Source organism: Cygnus atratus, chromosome 2 (assembly GCF_013377495.2).
Source record: "Cygnus atratus isolate AKBS03 ecotype Queensland, Australia chromosome 2, CAtr_DNAZoo_HiC_assembly, whole genome shotgun sequence".
NCBI classification, from domain to species: Eukaryota; Metazoa; Chordata; class Aves; order Anseriformes; family Anatidae; genus Cygnus; species Cygnus atratus.
The window spans coordinates 116,265,801-116,290,058 of record NC_066363.1 but is presented as its reverse complement, the minus strand read 5'-3'; the positions used below and the strand labels follow the sequence as shown (position 1 = coordinate 116,290,058).

At 42.4% G+C, this 24,258-nt stretch overlaps 1 protein-coding gene across 1 annotated transcript in view; it reads right to left on the bottom strand.

Moving 5' to 3' along the window:
• SPIDR (scaffold protein involved in DNA repair) overlaps positions 1-23,361 on the bottom strand; it is a 201,775-nt gene extending 178,414 nt beyond the window's left edge. Inside the window, exons 1-5 of the mRNA XM_035553156.2 lie at positions 23,203-23,361; positions 15,873-16,028; positions 14,830-14,908; positions 13,174-13,356; positions 11,254-11,411 (exon numbers count right to left, since the gene is read on the bottom strand). Of these exons, the coding sequence (XP_035409049.1) occupies positions 11,254-11,411; positions 13,174-13,356; positions 14,830-14,908; positions 15,873-16,028; positions 23,203-23,217 (591 nt within the window). The 5' untranslated portion in view covers positions 23,218-23,361. The remainder of the gene's footprint in view (positions 1-11,253; positions 11,412-13,173; positions 13,357-14,829; positions 14,909-15,872; positions 16,029-23,202) is intronic.
• Between the last annotated feature and the right edge of the window lie 897 nt (positions 23,362-24,258).

The following is a 24,258-nucleotide window of genomic DNA, read 5'->3' as shown; positions in this document are numbered from 1 at the left end:
TCCTGCTTACCCCAGAAAGAAAAGTTCAGTATTGGGGATTTATACTATTTTTCTTATACTGCTACTTATATTGCTCTCATTCCAAAAGATCCGAGAGTGCTTCATATCCTAATATCCTAGGCAAATCACTTTATTTCTGGAACATACCAGATTCACAATGCAACTCAGCAACACTTCTTTAAAATTTCAATTTCACGATGCTCAAACATACTTCAACAAATACATGTTTGAAAGTGAAAACCTTAGCACTTTTCCAATTAATCATAAGAGATTTCAATTGGAGGGAAAGAAAAAAACTCTTTACCTTTGCACTTGTCCCTCATTCAAGTAAGTTAAAAAAAATAAAAATTAGAGACTGAAGCCTGTCACCAGCTCACCCCAGGGAAGCTAAATGCTTCTCTAGGCAAGACTGGCTACAGCCCTACAGCCATCACCTGTGCTGTCTCAAAGGCTCCTTTCCAACCCTATGTCTGTTTAGAAAGCTTTATAAAAAAAATGTGAGGTGAGCATAAGCTAGACTTCATGGAAAAAAAGACTGCCACACGGGGCAGCAGGTGACAGAACTAGAGCTGCTAAGAGTACCAACTGCATTGCATCAAGAGAAGGTTCGTTTACAGCATCACCTGTCGGTATGCTGCCTTCTCAACTGCTCCACAGAGGAAGAACCAAGTGTGGCAATGGAAAGAGGACAAAATCCATACACATTGAGAAGCCCACAGCATACAAACATGGGAGTAGCTGTACAGGAATCTACCGGGGATAGTTCTAGCCCATATACTTTGTTTCTGACAATGATTTATGTCAGATGTTTAGGGGAGAGTTTGAAACAGGGCAAGCATGTGGCAAAACTGCCACAGAGCAGTCTCCCTTACTCCGGTTTATGGCTTCAACTAGAGGCAATATCTCTATTTAATCCTTAATAGGTTTTTCTTTCAGGAATTTGTCCAATTAGTTTCAAACCCATGTAATCTTTTGGCATCCACATCACCCTGTGGCAGGGAGCTTTGCAGCTCTATCGCATACGGTGGGATGAATAATCTCCTTTGAAATGCTGACTTGACCTGCTAGTTTCACTTGATGTCTCTTAGCTCTATACAGTAGCTTGTCACTTCATTTACTACTTCCTATTTATTTGTGATTCACAGGTTTCTTTTATGCCCTCTCCACAGGGATTTCCTTCAGGCTGAGGGTTTCTATTATACCGAATTTCTGCTCATGCAGAAAACACTCCATGTATCTGATCACTTTTAACAACTCCCTCTGAACCTTTCCCACTTCCACTACTTTTTCTTTTTTTGTGAGTGGGAAAACTACTACTACCCACAAATACAGTGGACGTGGAAAGTTAATGGATTTTTTTTTTTTTAAGTTGCAATTTATTTTTTTAAAGCATATTTTCAGAGTATCTAAGCTCCAGCAGAAACCTCACCCCTTTTCACCCATGACTACTTTATATGAAGCCGTTCTACCCATCGTGTTCACCTTCACACACAGACAGCTCCGGTCTGTTTTTTTCACTTAGCTCCTCTGGTTCCTTTTCCATGCACACGAAGGGGTCTGCAGAACACCAAGTCATTTCCTCTCAGAGGCAAACTTCTCGGCTGCCCCAATGGGGATTCATACAAAGGGAGATCAGGGCTCTTCTCCACTGATGCAATGAGGAGAAAGATGCACGTACAGCCATATACACGTAGAGAAATAAGAAAAATCATGTGCATAACACTGGAGGCTGCAACAACAGCACCGCACCGGCAAAGCGCCTGATGTGAGGAGCTGCTGCAGCTACCCTTTTTGAAGAGTGGCTACCAGGTGAGAACATTTGGTGACACAGAACTAAATGGTTGTATTAGGCAAGAGAGAACGGGTGAACTGAGACTGAGCAGTGACCAGGTCAGGGTGAATGGGGACAAGTGAATGAAATAGTGACTGAGATGGGAAGAGAAGACTGAGTGGGTGGAGAATGACTGGGACTGAATCAAAAAAACATGCCCCCGTGTTGGGACTGAGCAGTGAACAGAGCATGAGGTGCAGCATCTTCCTCGTGTGTTCAAAAAAGTGTGGATAAAAAGGCTGGGCTGAAGTTGTACGTAGCAGGAGAGATGCTTTATGAAGTAACAACTTCCAGAGGGACTGAGGACAGACAAAGACATAATCATCAGGCACTCAGGGCTGCTGCCCTAGCTTGAAGGCAAAGCGACATGTTAAAGACAAAAAGTGTGGGAGCAGGGTTATATGCAGCTGGCACATCTGTGGTGAGTGTGCTAACAGATTCTTGCAGAGTAGGCAAAGCCTTCTCTAACATTTTAGAAATTTGGAGTTCCAGCCCATCTCCACAGGGCTTCCCCACAGAAAGGGTTAATCAGTCACCAGGGTTATTAGTCTGGAATGCAAGTGTCCTGATAACAAAAGAATGGTAGATCTGAACTGTCATCTACAGATGATTCAGACGTTTGTCTAGAAACTGTTTATCACAAAGCAAGAGCATCAGAACATGACACAGACCCTGCCAAACTGGCTACGAGAGGCAGGACTTCACTCCACCCCAGTACCACCCCATTGTGCCCAGGAAAGCCAGCCTCCCCCCACCCACAAGTTCCTACTTCCAACTTTCTTAAGCTTTATCATAAGCATTCTCAGTTTTAATCCATTTGTTCTGATCTCATTTACTCCTTTCTTATCTATCTAACACACTTCCACGTTGTGGTGGGAGCCAGGAACAAACGTCCTGTTCCTCCATACCATACCACAAAACTGCATTCCTTCCAATCCAAAGATACAGTAGCATGAACTAAAAACAAAAACAAAACACACAAAACACAAAGAACCCCCCACATAGCTGCCTTCTTCCATGCAAGATAAGAACAAAGACAGATATACAAGACCTTCATCCATTAAAGCGAGGCAGAAACACTGAAAAGCTGTGGAGGCTTTTTAATCTTTTTAATAACCACTCAGCTTCTAAACTTTGGTCTTCCTGTGTTTTCCAAGGTATTCCAAATTTAGGTCCAGATCTTCAAAATTCCGTAGATTTTACCAGTAACCCTTACTACAAGAGGAATAGCCCTGTTTTTGTGAGAAGAAACTTAAAGTGATGTCTAAAATGAAGGGATAATTGGATGAATTTGGTACACATCATGCTTGGCTTATTCTACCAGTAACTGGATGACCTTAGACATGTAACATCTTATTTTTACTTAATAGCTATTCTATAGATAGCATTGCACATGCTTTTATTGTTTTAGACAGACGCACACACGTCTTTCCTGTATTGCTGTGACAACCTGCTAGACCAGTAAGGTTCAGCCTGGGAACAGACACAGCCTGCAACAGCTCGAGGTACCTTAAATGGACAAGACATGTTTTTTCCACCATTGGATGCAACAAACATGCCTGGTGACAAAAGAGCATTTTACTTCCTCGGATGTATTCGGTCCTTCATCTGACGCAATGATTTGGCACAACAGGTGACAGAAACAGCTCCGGGACCACTATAAAATTATTTTTAAAACAAAGTAACGACCCACGAGACAGATTAAAACAGGAATTGTTAAACGAACTCTAAAATCTTTTAGACATAAAGTTCAGTTTGCAGTACACAGACCCCTTTGTGTGGATGGAAACAAAATTGAAACAAAATTGAAGCCATTAGCCGATGTTTCTGGCTCCTCTGTTTTGGTTTCTTTCCAGAGGCACAGTATTTAGAAAGTATATTTATCAGAACAAACAACTAAGACTGAGCCTATGTATTCCACTTTTTTTTTTTTTCTTCCACCACTTGCCTCGAAAAGGATTTCAAACAAATTCCAACTAATCTCTCCTCCAATCTGGCCTGAGGAGTCCCAAGACACATTGTTAGGAATTAGTTTGGAAGGCTGATTTAGACAAAACAAAACCCAGCAGCTTTCTCACCGTCCTCGTGATTCTTTGCAGAGTGCAAAACTATTAGCAAATGGTCCGTAATGGTGAGCGGAGAGCCTTGTCAGAGGTGGGGAACGAGACAAAGGCCTTCAATCTCTTACCAATGTTGTTAACTCTCCTGGCTTTAGCCTTTCCCTGCTTCCAGAGGACAGCACTGCGGTCCCAGAGGTGCGTGCTCCACCCTCTCCTATAGCCTCTTCTGCTGTAAGGCTACAGAAGGGGGACACGTGAGACCCTCTCTCTTTGCTTCATCTCTTGAGACCAAGGTCAGGGCAACGCATGCACCTCCTTGCTTCTCCCTAGGACTCGTGAAGCCCCTCTGCAATATTCTGAAGAGAGTCACGCTGCTGAGCGGTGCCAGGCCTGAGAAAACCCAGATCCCTCCCGTGGAATGCAGCCACAGGAAAACCACCACAGGCCACTGTGGTCTTGTTTAAAAAAAGAAAAAAGCGAATGTGGGGAAGAGGGGGATGAAGAGGGGAAGACAGCAGAGAGGGGGGCACTCGATACGTGTAGGCAGAGATAGCAACGCTGTCAACTGCGCTTAAAGTTGTTGCTCTCCAGAGCTGTGCAAGAAAGACCAGGCGGTCCAGCTGAAGCCTGAACTTAAACAAAGCGGAGGAGCTGGATTAGTGCACACGAACAGCCCGGAGTTTGAAACAACATAAAAACACGGCCTTGGAATGGCAGCACAAGGCAGCAGGGTCTAAAGCCTGTTTATGTCACTGCGGTAAGTCCTGCAATTCATCAGATTTGGTACACCCAGGATGTGGTAGTCGGGACTCTTTTATATTTAGTTAATAAAACACACAGGGAATTTCACAGACTAAGCTCAAAGAAGCCCTGCTACCTCAGGGACACTCTGGATCACACGCAAGACGATACAAACACACACGCAAGCACACAGAAGCATATATGACAACTGTGGTGAAAAGCTTCCTGCAAAACGGGCACCATGGCCCTACAACATCCCTACAGGGCAGAGAAGGCACCGAGTGTCCAGTCACTCACGGGGCTGCCTGCACCATTGCCAAGGAAGGTAACGAGACAATTCAGCTAAACTGAGATTTGAACTGCTATCTCTTGGACCACAAAGAAAAGTCTTCCCAAAATACTTTAAACCATTAAAGCAAGGAACATCTGAACCGGTCAGGTATTAGCTTAAGTAATACCTCTGATCCTGATTTAAAATTAATGGGGTATTTGCTTAGCTGGAGACTTAAGACATAAGTCACAACACAGCCCCCAGCTCACCCAGAAACATGCAATTTTCTCTTCTGATAATCCGAGCAAATCACTGGAACAGAACGCTGAGAGGGGAGCCATTAGCTGTGACTATGAAAAACGTTTTGAGGGTTCCCTTCTGGATGACAAGATGCAGCGGCATGCCTGTAGCAGAAAGCGGCTGGCACACGACTTCCGTTTTGTTCGGTAGTCCGTGCATAAATCACTCCACCTCACCAATATGAATACAAATGGCATTTGTTCCTGGACTGCTACTGACTTGCAGTCTTGACTGATAGGTCTTGCTAAAAGGTCCACCTGAAGAGTCCTGCTAGAAGACACCAGTTCTACCCAGAAAAGCAAGGTTCACTTTTTTGAGGGGAGACAGGGAAGAGGCAGGCAGAGAAGGAAGAAGGACATGGCCCAGACTGGTTGTGCAAATGCCATTAAGAGTTTTCCAAGATTGCACCAGATAAAGCGCTAAGCAACCTTGTCTGACCTTGCACCTCAGCCTGCTTTGAGCAGCTTGCATCAGAGAGATCCTGAGTCCGTTCCAGCCCGAGTTATCCCGTGAAGTACACTTTCAGAAATAGTAAGCTCGTGCATGTTCTTGTGTATATTCTAGCAAGCTTCCTTTGGTAATGGGCTGACAAAAGTAATTGTTCGCAACAACACGGTCGTACCAGCATCCTTTATCAGCGCTAAGTCATCAGTCTGACAGGATGACACAAATTCCATCTGCCATAATAATGACTCCTTTCCTTAAGATAACCTATTTTAAGTTCTGTTACACAACAATAGTTCTAGACTCCACTCTAATTACCAAGCCAATGATAGTTCTAATTACCATTGTAATGCATCAAGAGAGCAGGACATAAAAGCAGGGCCTAAATATTAGTGAAATTTTGGCCATGCATGACTCTTCTATTCATTCTTAAAAGGATCTCTTCAAAATATCATTGTGTTGAATCCCCCTTTTAACACCACAGAGAGAGAAAGTCTTTAAAAATAATAATAAGATTAAGACAGCAATAAATCAACATACTAAGCAACAGATTGGACCCAATTTTGGCAGATGAGAAAGCCTCAGATATAACACAAATCAACATATATCCATACATTGGAAAAAATCTCAAATAATTTGTTCCCTTCACTCTCAGAAAACCTGAGAATTAACTTTTGCACAACACTACACAAACATCACATCAAATGTCCCATTATCAGTGCACACAGACTGCAACAAGGAAGAGTGACAGCACAGTGGTGATTCATCGAACAAAGTTTTGAAACATAAAATGCGGCGATTCTCTCCAACTGCCTATGATCATACAGCAAGACACTTTGGGGTTATTACCATTCGATCTGTATTTAAAGGAAACAAGTTCTTCATCATGTGGCTTCTGATACATTTTCAGCCACATCAGACACCAAGATTAGCAGGCAAGCTTATTAGAGTGTTCTGCAACAAAGTGTCTGCAGTAACAAGTTAAACTTTATTAATGCTGCATAGCAAGTAGAGAAGAATGCCCAATTCCTATACTTTAACTATATAAAGGGCAAAACCCTCTCCTTCACACCATTCTGGGATAACTCTCTCTTGCCTTGCATATTTGATATTGGAAGTAGGGTAATGGTTGGACCAGATCATCTTGGAGGTCTTTTCCAAGCATAATGATTCTATATAAAGTAAGCACCATAAGAAACTAAGAAGTAGATACAACACACAGGGCAAAAAAGAAAAAGTGCTCTGAGACACAGAAATTATATACTCTGTACCACTAAAAGTAGGCCAGCATTTAAGTTAAAGAAAATGTTTTAAGGAGGGATTCAAGTGTGGAAGGTGATGCCACTCAGCACACAGGGACAGAGAAAGTTCCCATTGTGGGAGGTAGTATGGCAGGAGACATGAGTTCACCTGCAACAGCACTAACACATCGTAGTGTCCCTCAGGTCAGTATTTTGACCAACACTACACTTAACATCTTAATTGGTGACACGGCAGTGGGATCGAGTGCACCCTCAGCACGTTTGCTGATGACACCAAGCTGCGTGGTGCAGTTGACGTGCTGGAGCCCAGGGACCTGGGCAGGCTGGAGACGTGGGCCCGTGCGAACCTCATGAGGTTCAACAAGGCCAAGTGCAAGGTCCTGCACCCGGTATGGGGCAAATCCTAAGCACACATACAGGCTGGGTGGGGAATGGATTGAGAGCAGCCCTGAGGAGAAGGACCTGGGTAATCAGAAGCTCAGCATGAGCCAGCAATGTGTGCCTGCAGACCAGAAAGCCAATCCTATCCAGGGCTGCATCAGAAGAGGCATGACCAGCAGGCTGAGGGAGGTGATTCTCCCTCTCTGCTCTTGTGAGGCCCCACCTGCAGTGCTGCCTTCAGCTCTGGGACCCCAGCACAAGAAGGATGTGGACCTGTTAGAGCAAGTCCAGAGGAGGGCCACAAGGACAATTAGAGGGCTGGAGCACCTCTTCTATGAAGACAGGTTGAGAGAGCTGGGGTCATTCAGCCTGGAGAAGACAAGGCTCCGGGGAGACATTATAGCAGTCTTCCAGTACCTGAAGGGCGCCTACAGGAAAGCTGGGGAGGGACTCTTGGTCAGGGAGTGGACTGATAGGACAAGGAGTAACGACTTTAAACTAAAAAGAGGGGAGATTTAGATTAGATGTTAGGAGGAAATTCTTCACTCAGAGAGTGGTGAGGCACTGGCACAGGCTGCCCAGAGAAGCTGTGGATGCCCCATCCCTGGAGGTGCTCAAGGCCAGGCTGGATGGGGCTTTGGGCAACCTGGTCTGCTGGGAGGTGTCCCTGCCCATGGCAGGGGGTTGAAACTAGGGGATCTTCGACGTCCCTTCTCACTCAAACCATTTAATGAATCTACGAGATCTTATATAATCCCGAACATTAAAATATTTATAAATCATATATAATTCATAGATTAGTAATTCTCACAAAATATGGATCTTCAGCACATAAGACAAGGCCTCTGCACAAGTCAGGGAAAAAGTAGTCATTACCAATTCACAAAATTGTGTTAGAACAATTCTGAGGTGATTAGCTGGTGCTCTTTCGGAAAACATGGATGCTGAAAAATAAACATTAATGGTTAATCTTTATTCAGAGCACCACAGTCCCCAAGAAAAAGGGCAACTGGGCATCCTTCACAGGTAACAGAGCAGAGAAACACTCAGAGTAAAATCTTCTGGAATCAGGTCTTGCCAGATCTTTGCTCTTTATCACCTTAAGTAAAAGGTGATGCATGAGAAATTTCATCCTTTAACGAGATACAAAGGAAAGCAAAGCATGACCATGTCATTTTTTTCATAGACTTTTTCCCCACCTCCAATAATTCCAGATTGAACCAAAATTAGCTAACAGCTGCTCACCACAAGACGAGATTCAACTTGCCTTCCTCATTACCCTCTGTCAAGTAGCTTTACACGTCAGAGGCAGCTAGCTCATAAGAAAGACGCTGCACAGTGACTTAAGATGGAACACAAACTGAAATGGGACTGTAGTTTTACACCTGACACAAAAACAAGAGTTTTACCCTCATACAGAAACAATACATCACGTCTTTCTACGTAGTAATTGAATAGAAGAAATTTTCAAATTAGATCTACTGGTATATTAGGGAAAAAAAACCAGCTATAAAGTCATTCATTTCCCAGTAGAAACCTATCACGCTCTTACCACGGGTAAATACTACAATAAAGATATTTGGCAGCAATCCTAAACCTCTAGAACCTCTTGGTATTTGGCATATTTTGAAGTGGGGTAAAATAAATTTCATGGTCTTTTGATTATCCACACACTCCATTAGGTTCCAGAGATTTAGTAAATACCACAAAAATCATGATATATCAACATTTGGCTCTTTTTCCTTTCCCCACCATGAACTAGGCCACAAAATTAAGAGGCCTTTTTGAAGAATACTCATACAGCAAATGACCTCCTATAGCGAACACTTCTTTTGTGTTCTCTCTTGGAATCCTCTCAAACAGCTCGCCTGCAATGTTTCCTAGGAAAATAGCATATCTGAAGTAAAGCAAAACAAAGAATGCAAATGACACAGTGATCTCCGGGGCTTTAACCTCCTGCATACACCAAATTCCCAGAAGAAAATTTACTGGTAAGGCTGACCACCCATGGAAATTCCCACAGCGTGGCACTCCAACCAGGAAAGAGAAACCTGCAAAGGGATCCTGAGATTCCCAATTTACCCCCAGATTTCGTAGTAGCATAGCTTATTCTGGTTAAGGTTAAGATCTGTTGATTTCAGTGTGGTTGTATTGAAATGAACCCGCTCCTGAGCACCATTTACTATTACTGAAGTTTCTCATAGCATTCACCCAACTTTCCATCTACAGTGGAGTAAGTCATGCCGGTATAACAGAAGAGGGACTTTTATGGCTTGCATAAATCCCAGGTCTGTTTTCCCAGGTTTACATGGACTGGACGTTCTCTTCTAACACCGCTGCCCAAGACTTGTGCTACTTTAAATCAATTCTTCAACAACCTGAAAAAATACTCAATTAACCCATGGTGAACTCTGAGCGATGGATGCTAAATCGCTGCTAGCATCCACATGAGACAGCCAAACACCAGGTCACATGTGTCAACACGGCAGCACGCTGTATCACGGGACGTCCAGCTCCACTGGGTTACTTCCACCCTCTGCCTGCAACCAGAACATGTCCCCCGAAAGGCAGCAGGACCCTGCTATTTGACTGCTTTGGTGGGGAAGCTGGAGACGGCTCTCGGCCTGCAGGCAGAACTTCCCTCCAGCCGCGTTGAGGAAGCCTCTCTGACTAGGTAAATGGAAATAACCCTCGCCAGGCTGCCCGCTGCCCGGGGAGGAGGGAACGGCTCGCAGCCCGGCCTCTGGTGCCCTCTGCCGGCACCCGGTGGGTGTCGCTCGGCCACCCTCGTCGTCGAGCCAAGGCCGTCCCCGCATCCAGCGGCAGCTTCCCCTGCTGCCTGCGGTGACCGACGCCTCTCTCCTCTCATCAGGCACCTCTGAGAAAGGTCAGGCTGGAAGTCGGCTGCTACCCTCACCTCAGAGGGTGGAAGAGCGCAGCCAGAGCCTTCCTCAGCCTTCCCCCAGCCCAGCAATGTCAGCCCCTTCGGCCTGCCCTCGTAACACCCTGAGTGCCAGCCCCAGCCAGCCCGCTCTGCTGGCCTCCCCTCACGTCCCGGCAGGAGAGGTTACGTGTTGACTTCCCCTAGGATGGTGTCAAATCTCAAGTCTTTTAGTACAAGTCGTTTCTCTATAATAAATTAAATAAAGGTTAAAAACTTCTGCCATTTATTCTATAATTGATACAGCACGCTTTCCTTATGAATTAACAGCTGTATTTTCTAGAGTTAAAAAACAAAACAGTACACCTCTCTGACGGAAATACTACCAGACCTTAGCTGACGGGATTCAATATTTGTTTCTGCCCCTTGCCTGAGCTCTCCAATCCTCATCACTGAAAAAACGAGTCCTGTATTAGCCCCTTGCCACATCCCAGCTCTGAGAATATGCTCTATTCACAACACTTGCATCTTATACAGCCAAGGTATCAAAGTACTCCAGAGAAAAAGGTAGTTGTCTTACCCACCACATTACAGGAAATCTAGACATCAACCTTCTAAAGGCAGCGCCCCTTAGACAGGGGCTGTAAAGAATCTAGATCAAATTTCTGGTAAGAAACCTACCCACTTGGTCACCTTTGTGTGCACGCTGAAATGCAATAAATTCCATTTAAATGTAATAAACTTCTTTACTCAGAGAGTGACTGAACACTAGAACAGGTTGCTCAGAGAGACCGTAGAGCCTCCATCTTTGGGAGATGCTTGAAACCCAGCCAGACAACCCCGAGCAACCTGCTCTATCAGACCCAGCTTTGAGAAGAGGGCTTGAACTGGATGATCTCCAGAGGCGCCTTCCCGCTTCAGTAATCCTGTGACTCAGTGGCCACACTACCAATTTCTAGGTGTGGGACATTGTTGGTTCGGCAGTCAGAGAAAATACCTTGACATTCTTGTGAATGTCACTATACACTACATAGCTATAGTAGAATCTTTATTTATTTTTTAAAAAACAAACAGTTTCTTACCTTATAGAGCTCATCATTCTCCTCTTTGACAGAGGGAGAATTAAGATTTGTGCAGGAGTCTGAGTCCGATATCTCCACTGAACTGTCATCTTTTTCTGATCCATCAAATTTATCTGTAGAATCACTATCTTTCTCCCAGTCAATGAACTCTGGTACATCTAAAGAAAATTTGCAAAAATATTTTTTCTTATTCATCCATATATTATTCATGAATACAAATTTAAACAAAGTAGAATATTAATCATCCCTAACTTGGAAAAAATGCAATGTTATTTTGTTGTATATGTTTAACCGGTCTTTATACTGAACTATTTTGTGATCCTGCGCCTCATACTAAAACCTGAACCCTACTAGCAGACAATAGAAGCTTCCGTGAAGATAAAAAAAAAAATCTGAAAATTTTCAAAGTAAACCCAAAGTGACCCATAAGGAGGCAATATTTTTAACTACTTAGGTAAGTAGTTAGTTTAGTTATTATTAATTTTCCTCAGTTTTAGTTATGTGGGGTTTTTTGGTGGTAGTAGTGGTTTGTGTTTGTTGTTGTTGTTCAGTTGCATTAGATTTTCCAAGTTTACTTGTTTGGAATTAACTGTTTTAAGCAAACACATCAGACCGTGACCTTGAAGAGCTAAAAAGCCCATGTAAGTGAACAGCTGCTACGGGTAGCAACCCCCAGAGCAGAAATGAGAAAGCTGGTTGAAATGGTAACCTCCTAAAACACCATGGCTAAATACAAAACCTGCAAACCAAACCTCTAAGCACAACACACAGAAGATTGTTTAGGATAAATTAATAGAAACAAACAAAAGAAAAGAGAAGCTTGGTGTCCCTGTCTGCAAACGTCTCAAAATAAAAATCAAAATATGCATGATATATTTGTTGTTAGTAAACCGTACATTATAAGGGGTGCAAGGGACAAGTGCAAGACAATGCTATTAATGGCAGGTTTGAAAGATTCCTAGTGACCATTAGATTACAGTCTAGAAAATGAACAGTCTTTCCGTTCAAAAAGAAGGAAAAAAATTACTAGGAATTAGAACAGACGACCATCAGATATATCAATGACAGCATAAAATCCATGACAGAAATAAGGATGAAAGAAGTAGGGAGACTGAGTACTTTAAACCAAAGGAATGTGCATAGCCAGAGCTACACACACAAAAGTCAGTCAGTCAATCCCTTTGCTCATCTCCGTGCTCTGTGAACACTTTGCCAGATAACCAGGATCTGAAGTTTGTCCGTAATGCTGAAGATCTAGCTGAAGTAGTCACAATGAAAATACTTCTTAACAAGTTCTAATGCAATATCTTAATTTATACAATAGATCACACAAGTAAAGATTTTTGTCTTCAGCTGCACTTTTAATCAATTTCTCCTCATCAACCCCTGCTCTGTGAAACAGAAAGTAGGCCCTAGTAACAAAAGTCATGGTTGCTTGCACAATACAGCTAACAGAGAAAACAAGGAATACTGTGTACTGAAATGAAAACTCATGCCACAGAAAATGATGCTATCTGCAGCTGCAAAGCCTACCACAGCTATTCAGTAAATGCAGACAGCAATATCACTAGAAGAACAGAAAGGGCAGAGGAAGGTATTTACAAGCCAGTATGGATATCACAGCACAGAAAAGGAAATGGAACAAGCCATAAAATATTGAAAAAAAGCTGACATGCTTTACTCCGGGTATAAACTGTTCAGCCATGCTCCTTCACTCTAAAGTTTATTTTTTTTTAATACATAATTTATAGTAAGAGGTTATGCTATACTCAGATGAAATTGATGAAAAACCCTCCAAACGATCTAATCCCATTTTGGTTAAATCACGTCATTTTGCCAAAATGACCTCAAGGTATTTTCATTACAGCACTTGAAGTTGTCAGAAAGTTCCTTGACAAATCTGCTTGTGTTTGAACTTACCTTCATCACTTCTGTCCTCTAACAATAAATCACGTCTGCTTTGTGACTTCTCTATTTTCTCAGTGAGACTTTTTTTGCTGCGTAACCTTGGAATCAATGTTTTATTTTCATTATCTGAAAAATCACTGCCACTAGAGGTCCATATTATGTCTTCGGCCTCCTTAGAGCTTTCAGCAGCAGATCCTATTAAAGAGAATTGCAAAGTTTTAGATTGTTACAGAAATGTAATATTGTTAAATTTAAAATCCTTAAAAATTAAGCTATATTCTTCTTGAATTAGAAAAAAAATTATCAGTTCTGTCACCAAGTATCAGCAACCAATACTAGAACTTACATTTGTTTCCTGTACGTACATTGATTCTCCAGGATAAATGCTACCACTTTCTTTTGTGTGAAGAGGCTATCAATCAGTCCTTCAGCAGAGTGAGAACAAGTAATGATTGTCTCTGTGTCCTCTACACACAGACCTAATCCTCCCACATATGGTCTTTTAAAACTGTAAATGGTTTAAATAAAGACTGTCCTCAGATTCTGGGTATGGATTTCTCTCACTTTATACAATGAATAACAAATGAATAAAAGTATGCCATCAGTAGAGATAACTTGCCAGTTTTGTCCTGAGAGAAAAAAAAAGTTTCAGGAGTAACAAAAAATAGCTATTCAATTTAAATTTCTCATTTCAAAAACACAAGATACCTTGCTTTCATTATTAAAAATTGTGGAGAAAAGAGAAAAGGAATAATGCTTAGTAGCTGAGCATTCAGAATTAGTAATCATAATAGAACAGCAGTTTCTACTTCTACTACTACCACAGCTTTTTAGGCAGATGAGAATTTAGACAATTATTGGGGATTTGAAACTAGACAGGGGGTGCAAAAAAGAATCACCTGCATCTCCTCCTGCAACATGAACACGCAGAGGTTCTTTTCAGAAGTCTGGAAAAGCATGATTTTGAACCCCAAAAGGTAGACAAAAGGTTCCCAGTATTTTAACCCTAAGAGGCAGCTCTACTGCTGCTGGAGCAAGTAGAAGCAAAGACCGAAGAAGACGCTGCCCTCTCTTTCCTTTCCTCTGGACTCAAAATGTGAAAGAATTAGAGACAGTCAATAAGTCCTCCTCCTCCTCTTTATTATGCCTAGAGTTCTTTTTTTTCCAATCACAATATTGAACAGATTCAGGTATATGTAGAAGACTGTCAAAGTAGGTCAACAAAATTCTGTTTTATCATCTATTGCTTATACTTACAAAATACATACTTTTTTCATACCTGCTTGTCTGTCTCTAAGCAGAAGAGGATTATTTCACCCTCTATCTAGACAGCTATGGGTTGTTTTTCATTCCATTCTCTTAAAAATGTGAAGAATTTAAATATCCTGTCCCTGCTAGAACCCACACTATATACAGCACTAGTGATACTCCCCAATCTGTTCAAGTGCAACAGCTAAAGTTCCTGTAGTTTTGCAGAACTGGCACTCTAGGTAAAGAGAAGAGTCAAATCACAACAGCATCAAGATTGTGTCTCTTATCAAAATTAGGTTCTAATTACAATAACAGAAGAAGAAAATAAACAGTATTTTAAGCCAACTTCTACTTTGACAAAGGGCAGAAAAAGTCAAAATCTTTCACAATGCTAAACATGAAATAGCTGTAACATACCTGCTGCATTTTCAGCAGTTGCTAACAGTGGTCCAAGTTGCTTCTTGGTCTTGGATTTATTATCAGTAGGTCTTACTGACTAGAGAGTGAGATTTAATCACCAAGAAATATATTAAGGACAATTTTAACACATAATATACTCAGAACTGTTGTTATACACCCACCACAACTTAACAGAACAACTTCAGACAATTTTTTTTTTGTATCCTACTACACTGCAATACCTTGAGAACACTAAAATAAAAGCTCAATTTTCATTGTTTTGGAAAATGTAAACTTACTGTGAGTACAACAGGAATTACTTCTAACCTTGCAAAGAATAAAAGCCACTATTTTCAGAACTAAAATGTCAGAAGTGGGCAGGAAGCATAATAAAGCACGTGCCCTACTCAAGGGTTACAGAAAGAAGCATTCAGTGGTCCTGTCTCTGATTTTATTAAATCCCACAAGCTACGCAACACTGACTGCTCAGTACCAGAAAAACAAATCAGTTGAAGATTACTTTCAGTACACAGCACTTTCTCACTCATAGCTGGCTGAACATCTCAATTCATGACCAAGAAGACCAAACACAGAAAAAAAAAATAAGCTTAATTTGATTTATCATTCAAAGCAGTATTTGCAAGGTCATCAAAAAGCATAATTTCCTACAGTGAATTCATTGTTGCAAATATACTCCTTAGATCTAACAAAAATTCTTCCAATGCAAGCTATTGTCTTTTTCTTTTTAAGTGAGATGCAGTTCTCCATCCCAAATGGGATGGATACAAAAGTAATTTAAGTGTAATATTGAACTTATCCAATTCATAAGTACTATCTAGAACATAACATGTTAACATATGCTCTGAGAACTCACTAAGAAGTGTAGATAATGCTCTTAAGTATCCTCGCTTTCCATTTTGTCTACCTTGGCAGCTGTAACAATATGCTATTAACTGGGAAACAACACAAAGAAGGGTGACATAATTCAGTCAAGTATAGAAACTGCTTTAACTGTCAGCTTGTATCTCTTTTTTACACCGTTAAATACACCAGCATTTTACCTCCAGCACAGAAGTGCTCTGAAAGCCATCCCCACACCTAAGCCATGCGCTGGAAATCGAAGTAGAAGCCACTGATGTCCTGACGTTTGATTTTTTCAGCTGTAGGGGTGTCTTGTCTGGGAAGGACACACATTCTGCATTCCAAAATCGCTTCCGCTATGAGGAAAAACAAACCCATTAAAAACCTGTGTATATGTAATGCTTTTTAAGTGAAGCTTACTTAATCTAAACATCCCCTTTTTATGAATACTTGCACACAAACTCAATTTTTAAGTAAGATGGAAAGTCTTGAACATCCGCAACCATTTTTTATGTAACACCGTGCAATAACGATAACCCTAATGTCATCGGTAAATTTACCCTCTGAGAAGTAAGCTACTTTTTGTTCATTTATGTTACACTTCCAGTACCTGTTAGCTGCCCAATGAAGCTGACAATTTTATCCTAAACAGGAGAAGCTCAGTAAAATACATTTTAGCTAAATAATTCCTCCAAACTCACTTTTAGTCTGATTGAATTCTGTACTACACAGGGAATCAAAGTAGATAATCAATATCCACCTGTCCATTAAAAAAATAGCAAGCAAAGACACCAAGAGCCCCTCACAGAACTCTTCCAGCTTTACCAGTTATGCTTCTTTTCATAACTGTTTCTCAAAAATGGTAGACCAAGTGTCACATTTTCCTTATATGCAATGCTGGAAGTCATCTGGACTACCAGGCAAGTTATGAAAACAGGGTCCTGATTAGCATCCAGAGCTAATTTGATACAATAGATTTTGATACTTGAGAACAGCTTAAGCTGTTATCTGTAAGACGCTATACCAGTTTACACATATAAATCAAACTGGAGCACAATAAAGATCTCAGCGCACCCTGCTACTGAAATTTTAGAATTAGAAAATTTTTACTGTATCTTCCTGAATGGGTCTTTCTTCTACTGATATACCTTCTCTCAAACCATTCAAGTTCCTACCTATATTTAGAAGTTACTTCGCAGTTACGTTAATCAGCACATACATTTTCAGCCAGGCTGGTCAATCAGGACTGTAACACACACTTAGAACAAACAGGTGGAAAAAAAAAGTCTTGGGCAGCTTTCATCTGCTTTGGGACTGATTATGTGTATTTGTTTCCTCTAGATCTTCTGAGTGCTGACAAGAACGGAACAGGTACATTCCAAAAGCATACAGCGAGCAGCATCTTGGTTTACCCCTCCAGTCAGCCAGTCCTGTTGTGCAGCACAAAGACTCAAGCAGAACAAATAGGGTTTGTAATTTCCTCTGCCTGGCAGCTGACCTTGCTAAGAACCCTTTCTAAAATTATTGGGGGTATTTACACAGCAAAGCACCTACTACAAGAGGTCATCACCACCGGCGTCAAACTGTCTCCATATAACAGGTATATTCTGGGACCAGCGTGGTTTAGCATCTTTGTCATTGACACGGCAGTGGGATCAAGTGCACCCACAGCACGTTTGCTGATGACACCAAGCTGCGCGGTGCAGTTGACGTGCTGGAGGGCAGGGATGCCATCCAGAGGGACCTGGGCAGGCTGGAGACGTGGGCCTGTGCGAACCTCATGAGGTTCAACAAGGCCAAGTGCAAGGTCCTGCACCCGGTATGGGGCAAATCCTAAGCACACATACAGGCTGGGTGGGGAATGGATTGAGAGCTGCCCTGAGGAGAAGGACCTGGGTAATCAGAAGCTCAGCATGAGCCAGCAATGTGTGCCTGCAGACCAGAAAGCCAATCCTATCCAGGGCTGCATCAGAAGAGGCATGACCAGAAGGTCAAGGGAGGTGATTCTGCCCCTTCACTCTGCTCTCCTGAGAGCCCACCTGAAGTACAGCTTTCAACTCCAGGGCCCCCAGCACAAGAAGGATGTGGACCTGTTAGAGCAAGTCCAGAGGAGGGCCACAAGGACAATTAGAGGGCTGGAGCACCTCTCCTATGAAGACAGGTTGAGAGAGCTGGGGTCATTCAGCCTGGAGAAGACAAGGCTCCAGGGAGACGTTATAGCAGTCTTCCAGTACCTGAAGGGCGCCTACAGGAAAGCTGGGGAGGGACTCTTGGTCAGGGAGTGGACTGATAGGACAAGGAGTAACGACTTTAAACTAAAAAGAGGGGAGATTTAGATTAGAGGTTAGGAGGAAATTCTTCACTCAGAGGGCGGTGAGGCACTGGCACAGGCTGCCCAGAGAAGCTGTGGATGCCCCATCCCTGGAGGTGTTCATGGCCAGGCTGGATGGGGCTTTGGGCAACCTGGGCTGGTGGGAGGTGTCCCTGCCCAGGGCAGGGGGTTGGGACTGGGGCACCTTCAGGGTCCCTTCTGACCCAAACCATTCTGTGAATCTGTTTTTTTGTTGTTGTTTTGTTTTTTTAACAGCAAGTAGTACAACCTTGAATCTGATCCACTACTAAATGAGGAACCAAGAGCACAATTATAAGGACATGATGTCAAATAAGGAGGCTACAGCAGTTTAAACAAGAACGTTTAACGTTATTACATAAAGTACTGAAATCTTACTAAAGTACTGAAATTCCTCCCAGTGACCATGTTGCCTGACCCTCCATTTCCAGAACACTTAGACTTCAACATCCTACTATCCTCTGGGTATTACTTCTGCCTCTGCCCAGAAAAAGACATTTTTAAAAAAAAGACAAATATTAAGAAATGAAGCATGTCAAGGCCCATTTTTTGGTTGTGTCAAATCATAGCATGGTCTCAGTCCAGTCAGCTACATTGGCTTCATCTCCACATCCCCCAAATGGATGACTTCTGCCAGGTTAAGATTTAAGAGCACAGGCAACGGTGCATTAATGCTCAAACTCATGCCATGGTTACGTTGGTTTATTAGTAAGAGAGATCGCCAAAGGGCCTGACTCTTCAAGTTTCATTTGGGATTACTTCCAAAAATATCAGTAATGCTATTGGGCACATATACAGTGATATGCTACTTACAATCCCACTACGGATTACATAGGAATACCTAGCCATTAATTTGGGTGCAGATTAAAACCCTTTATCACCTGGTAAAAAAGCAGAAGGATTTTTTTTTTTAAAGTAATTACACTGAAGTGATTTGCATTCTTTGAAAAGGGAGATTCCAGCCAGCTTCTTGGTTAATTTTTGCTTTGTTCGTTCAGCTTCTTTTTTTCCACCCTGGCAAGCATTGGAAGACGTGCTTATGTATACGTTTCCACAACTTCTAAAAGACTTTGCAAAACACATTTCGCAGACCAGAATTTGCAGTACATTGGAGACTAAAATGTGGTTCATCTAAGCATGCTTCTTAACCAGGACACTCCGGTTTTGAAAAACGTGCATCTGTGCCAGTAACACCACTATGAGCTGCTCACGGGTTTACAATACACTACTTTTGATGGTCAATTAAAAGCAGAAGCAGTTACAAACAAATGAAAAAGCCACACAAATGCATGCACAAAGAGTTACATAAAACAGGCTTCGTAATGAATTTCTATTGTTGGGAAGCCTTATAAACACAGAACTAGAGAATGACTGTTCTGTGAAGTTCCTCATTCATGTTATCCCTTAAAAATAAATCATTAAATCCCTTTTCACAGAAAATTCCTCTATTCTCTATACTATGAATATCAAAAGAAGCAAAAAAAGAGCATGGCCTAAGAGGCACAGCAGCTGAGGTAGGGTTAGCATTATGTCAGTTGACAACTGTCAAGGTTTGGAAAGGCATCGCCATCTAAAACCAGGAAGGATAAAAGCCACGTGTTAACTCCCTCTCCCTAGGGAAGAGAAGTTAGGGTGCATATGGAAAGGGCATGCTTCCAGTTGACTCTTAATAAAAGAGTTATTTAATCCTCCACTTCTCTAGGCTGGATACAGATGGGCTGTGCAGATTTTCTGAGCAGCGCTACGGGGACATCTCGATGCAGAAGGTCTCACGACAAACCAGAAACAACTGGAGTCTTGCCCCGTGCTGCTTGTCCCTTTCCCCGCCATCCATTTCACCTGCACTTGGCCCTCAAGCTCTGTGCACACGTAGCAACCAGGGACTAAATGAGAAGAAAGTTTATTTGGGAAGAAGCACCAGTTATCTGCAGCTGGCACAGCAGCTGAAGAAAGGATATGGGGACCAGTGGGACCACTCCAGCAGCTACTTGGCACTGTCAGCTTGACTACTATCTGAAGAGATGTCAGCGCTGCCAACAGCTCTGGGTAATTGATAGAAGCATTTGTCATTAAAAAGCTGTCATATGAACACTACGCAGCAGGAGAAGGTAGATGCACATAGATGCAAAGTTACAGGACAAGAGCGAGCTGGGAACAGCCCCACGTGGCCTCCGCTTGGCTCGGGGCATTTGGGCATTGTGGGACCGTGCCCGTGGCCAGGAAGGCACCGTCACCCTCAGCTCTGCCAGCCTCATCCCTGCGGAGCTGTGGTGCCTCACACCTTGGTGCAGGGATCCGCCGTCCCAGGGTCTCTGCCACAGGAACACATCAGCTGGCACGCAGAAATGGAAAGTTTTAAAGGGTTTTTGCTTCCGCCCCAGCCTGCTTCAAGGCAACTAAGAAAGTAGTATTTCAAGAAACGTGCTTCTCTCAATAATAAATATTTATAACAAAGCTAATCCAAAGGACATGCTGTTTCCTCAAGAAGCGCAGCACCAACAGTGAGTTCTCTTAATCTCGAGTAACAAGGTTAATCACAATCTTTTTCCTCTGGCATAAAGATGGGACGCAAAACATATCTTGTGTAATTTATCAAAGCTATGCATGGAAAGTCTAAACCCAAGATATTGGTATAAAAAAAAATAGAGCACTGAATGGGGCTCAGAAGAGCTAGATCATGTAGATCTGGCGTATCTCAAATATCAGGATGCATTACAGAACAAAGAGTCACACAGATTCTTGTGGATTGCATAGAGTGTCTGGAGACAAAATATGTACTCTTTAATTTTAACTTCAAAAAAAGGTGAGGCTAGGATGGCTACTTTGTGCAGACATCGTCTGTTGGTCTCTGTTCATGAAAGCATTATATTTGGTCTCTGGAACAATTTCTTCTATCTCTGGAGCAATTCCTTCCAAATAGTGAAAAAAATAAATTACTGTTGTAAATATATTACTGTCAGTGGAACTGGGATCAAGCCCTCCATGCCAAAGGCACCAAAAGCAATCCTTCCCCCATTACTCCTGTAGTTATTCCCAGTAAGATAAAGGGTCAGTCAGCCTATGTGTGCAGTGAGGATAAGGGAGACACTCAATGAAAACTCAATAAATTGATAATGAGTATAAAGCAGACTGTTAAAAGTATAGGGCAGAAGGCTGGTGCTGATTTTTAAAGAGATGTTCCTATCCAGAACATCTCTACTCAACTACATCTATAAATTGTTACTTTTGCCAAATATTTGTTACACAGAAGCACCCTAGAAGCTGTTTCTGGGAGCATATTTTCAAAGACTTCTCACTGCACAGCCCTTTACACGACAGACAATCCCACTTTCTTGGTGCTGTGCCGTAAAACACCAAAGAAACCCCCAGTAAAGCATTACCAAATGTATCATCTACCTCACATGCAAGTGGCGTTTCTCTGACACTTTACCTTCCCTAACGCATAAAAAGCAATGTAAGCTGGAGGACAAGAACTAAATAAATATTTTGCTATGTGAACTCCTCCTGCTAGTGACATGCAAATCCAGAAATTAGTCATATCACTTAAACATCACTAAAAGTATTCAAACACAATTATCACGTTATTCCCTAACATAGACCAGAACAAAAAGTGCTGAAAATTTCAGCTTTACTTTCCTGAGACTTTTTGTGCTTTGTAATTTAAAAACCAACACTTCTGAAGGGAACAATCACAGCAAAGTACACAGAGATATCTATCAACCACTGACCAACAACCATCCTCATCTTTCACCTTTGTCCTAATCGCCTTCACAAAGAAGTGCTCAGAAATTAAAAGAAAGGAGTCTTGGCCTTTAAAAGCCCAATTTTAAGACAGCTTGAAACTGAATTTGGCAACAAGAATATCACTTTCATCAAAACTCAGCACTCTTGTCACTGAACTCCTGACAGCGTAGCTACTGTTTTCAATGCCTGGATGGAAAATGAAGTTTTCATTAGTTTGAAATATTGAAACATTTTGGCACTTTAAGCCTCCAAGTAAAGATTTAAATAAAGGCTGCATTTTTTCTAGTTAAGACTTTTTTATTCTTATGAAAAACAGCATGCATGTTTTCCAAAATCAGCTTGCAAGAATACAAATGACCTCAACTTAGAAGGGATCTCATTAAGTTGTAATAATTCATAAAAAAATGCTGAACCATACGACCACGGTCACAGTGACCTGGCATACCTCCTTCCACACTGTCAGCATGCACTTAAAAACAAAACCAGAAAAAAGAATTTTTTTCAAAATACTCTTCTTATTGACGTTGACGTGTGGGACTAATATTTTTGGAAGTTTTAACCCCCTTCTTTATGTCTATGATTTTTACTACTGTTAACAAGAGGCTATTGCTATTTACTGATACATATGTAAAGGCGCACATACACCCCTACACAATTGTACTATTTGAATATCAGATTTTTTTAAAAACTATACATGGTTATGTAAGCAACAGTATGAATTACGTGCTTAAATTGAAGAAAAAAGCCCTCATGGTATTGAAATACACTTTTTGTTCGTAATTGGTGCCAAGCTGTTGTTAAAGACAGAAATCCACGCTCTATAAAAATGATTAGAAGTGAAGCATTTTAGAAAAGCTTTCACCAAATCATCCAAAATATAACTAAAATGTATTATGGCTGTATCCTAAATATGTCGGTTTAGCTTGCTTTTTAAAACGGTTTAATGTAGTTGTCAGCAAATGGAGAAGGCCGCTGCCTTCCCATTTGACCTGTACGATTTTTGATGACCTAGGAATGTTGTGTACAAAAATTATTATTATTATCCAAAGCTGTCATCACGCTGGAACCCAACCTCGTTCAGCCCCGCCAGTTACGCGTAGTTTTTCCACTATTCAATAGCTTGAAAAAGTTTAGAAGGATATACATATGGTGTCACAGCGTCACCGGGTGACTTATAATCGTTTATTTTGAACTGCTGACATTTCTCCTCTAGAAACAGAGCCAAAGCGCGGCTCCGTTAGACCCACACGGCGAGGGACGCCCCAGCCGCCTCAGGCCCCGCAGGCGCCGCCCGAGCTCCCCGCTACAGCACCCGGCGACGGGGCCCGCGGCCGGCACCCCGCGGCCGAGCGGGGCCGGGGCTGAGCCCCGGCGTTGCGGCCGTTGCGGCCGTTACGCCCCCCCCCCCCCCCCCCCCGCCGCGCGCACGCAGGTACCTTCCTACTGGGCATCGCCCCCGCCCGGGCGGCCACGTCCGCGGTCACGTGGCGGGGGAGCCCGAGGGGAGGGGCGCCGAGGAAACCCCCTCAGCACTGCCCGGCCCGGCCCTTTCCAGCTTTGGCGCCGCGGGAGCCGCCGCTTTTGATTGGGCGGGCGCGGCGGAGCGCTGGTGACGTCATAGGGAGGGAGGGGGTGCGGAAGGAGGAGCAGGAGGGTGCTGCGCGCATGCGCTATGCGGCGGGTGAAGCTACAGGGAAGGGAAGGGGAAGGGGAAGGGGAAGGGGAAGGGGAAGGGGAAGGGGAAGGGGAAGGGGAAGGGGCTGTTTACACAAGTAGATAAATTTACATGCAAAAAAGGGGGTGATACCACTGCCAAGTTGTACAGAATTTCTACTGAAACTCCTCTGAATTGACCTTACCTTACAGAAAGCAGTAATTGCAGCTGACTGGAAAGGAAAAAAAAAGGCTGATGATGACCTTTGGTAATGTTTCTCTGATAGAAGTGGAAGGACAGGCAGAAAAGGGATGTTTAGGTGATTTTTAATTGATTTTTGTACGGTCCTGAACAGTTCAGTGAGTCTAATAGTGCTGCTGTTAAGAAACCATAAGAATGAATAAAAAGACAATAATAAACAATCTTTGTTAAAAGATATTTGTGCTTTATATCTCACAGCATAACTACTTAGAATTTGTAAAGCATCTATGTTTTGATAGAAGACACTGCATGACTGTAATTTTTATTATTAAGCCCTAATTACGTATATACATGTCTATAGTTTACAGTTTGTGTTTTTTCCAAGGCACCCTGTGGCCAGTACCCATCTCACAATCCATTTATGAAACTAACGCTAATTAAAGTGGATTTCTCAAGGAGAGGAGAGCCAGAAACATCACCATCCGCAAGTCATGCTGCCTTTGATTGTTATGTTCAAAACAGAGTTAAAAGCCGTATGGTCTCATCCTTCCAAAACTTCACAGTATTTCTTCTCCAGTTACCAGATTGACAAATGAATTCTATTATACATCATCAAAGTGGTTTTCTTTGATATTTG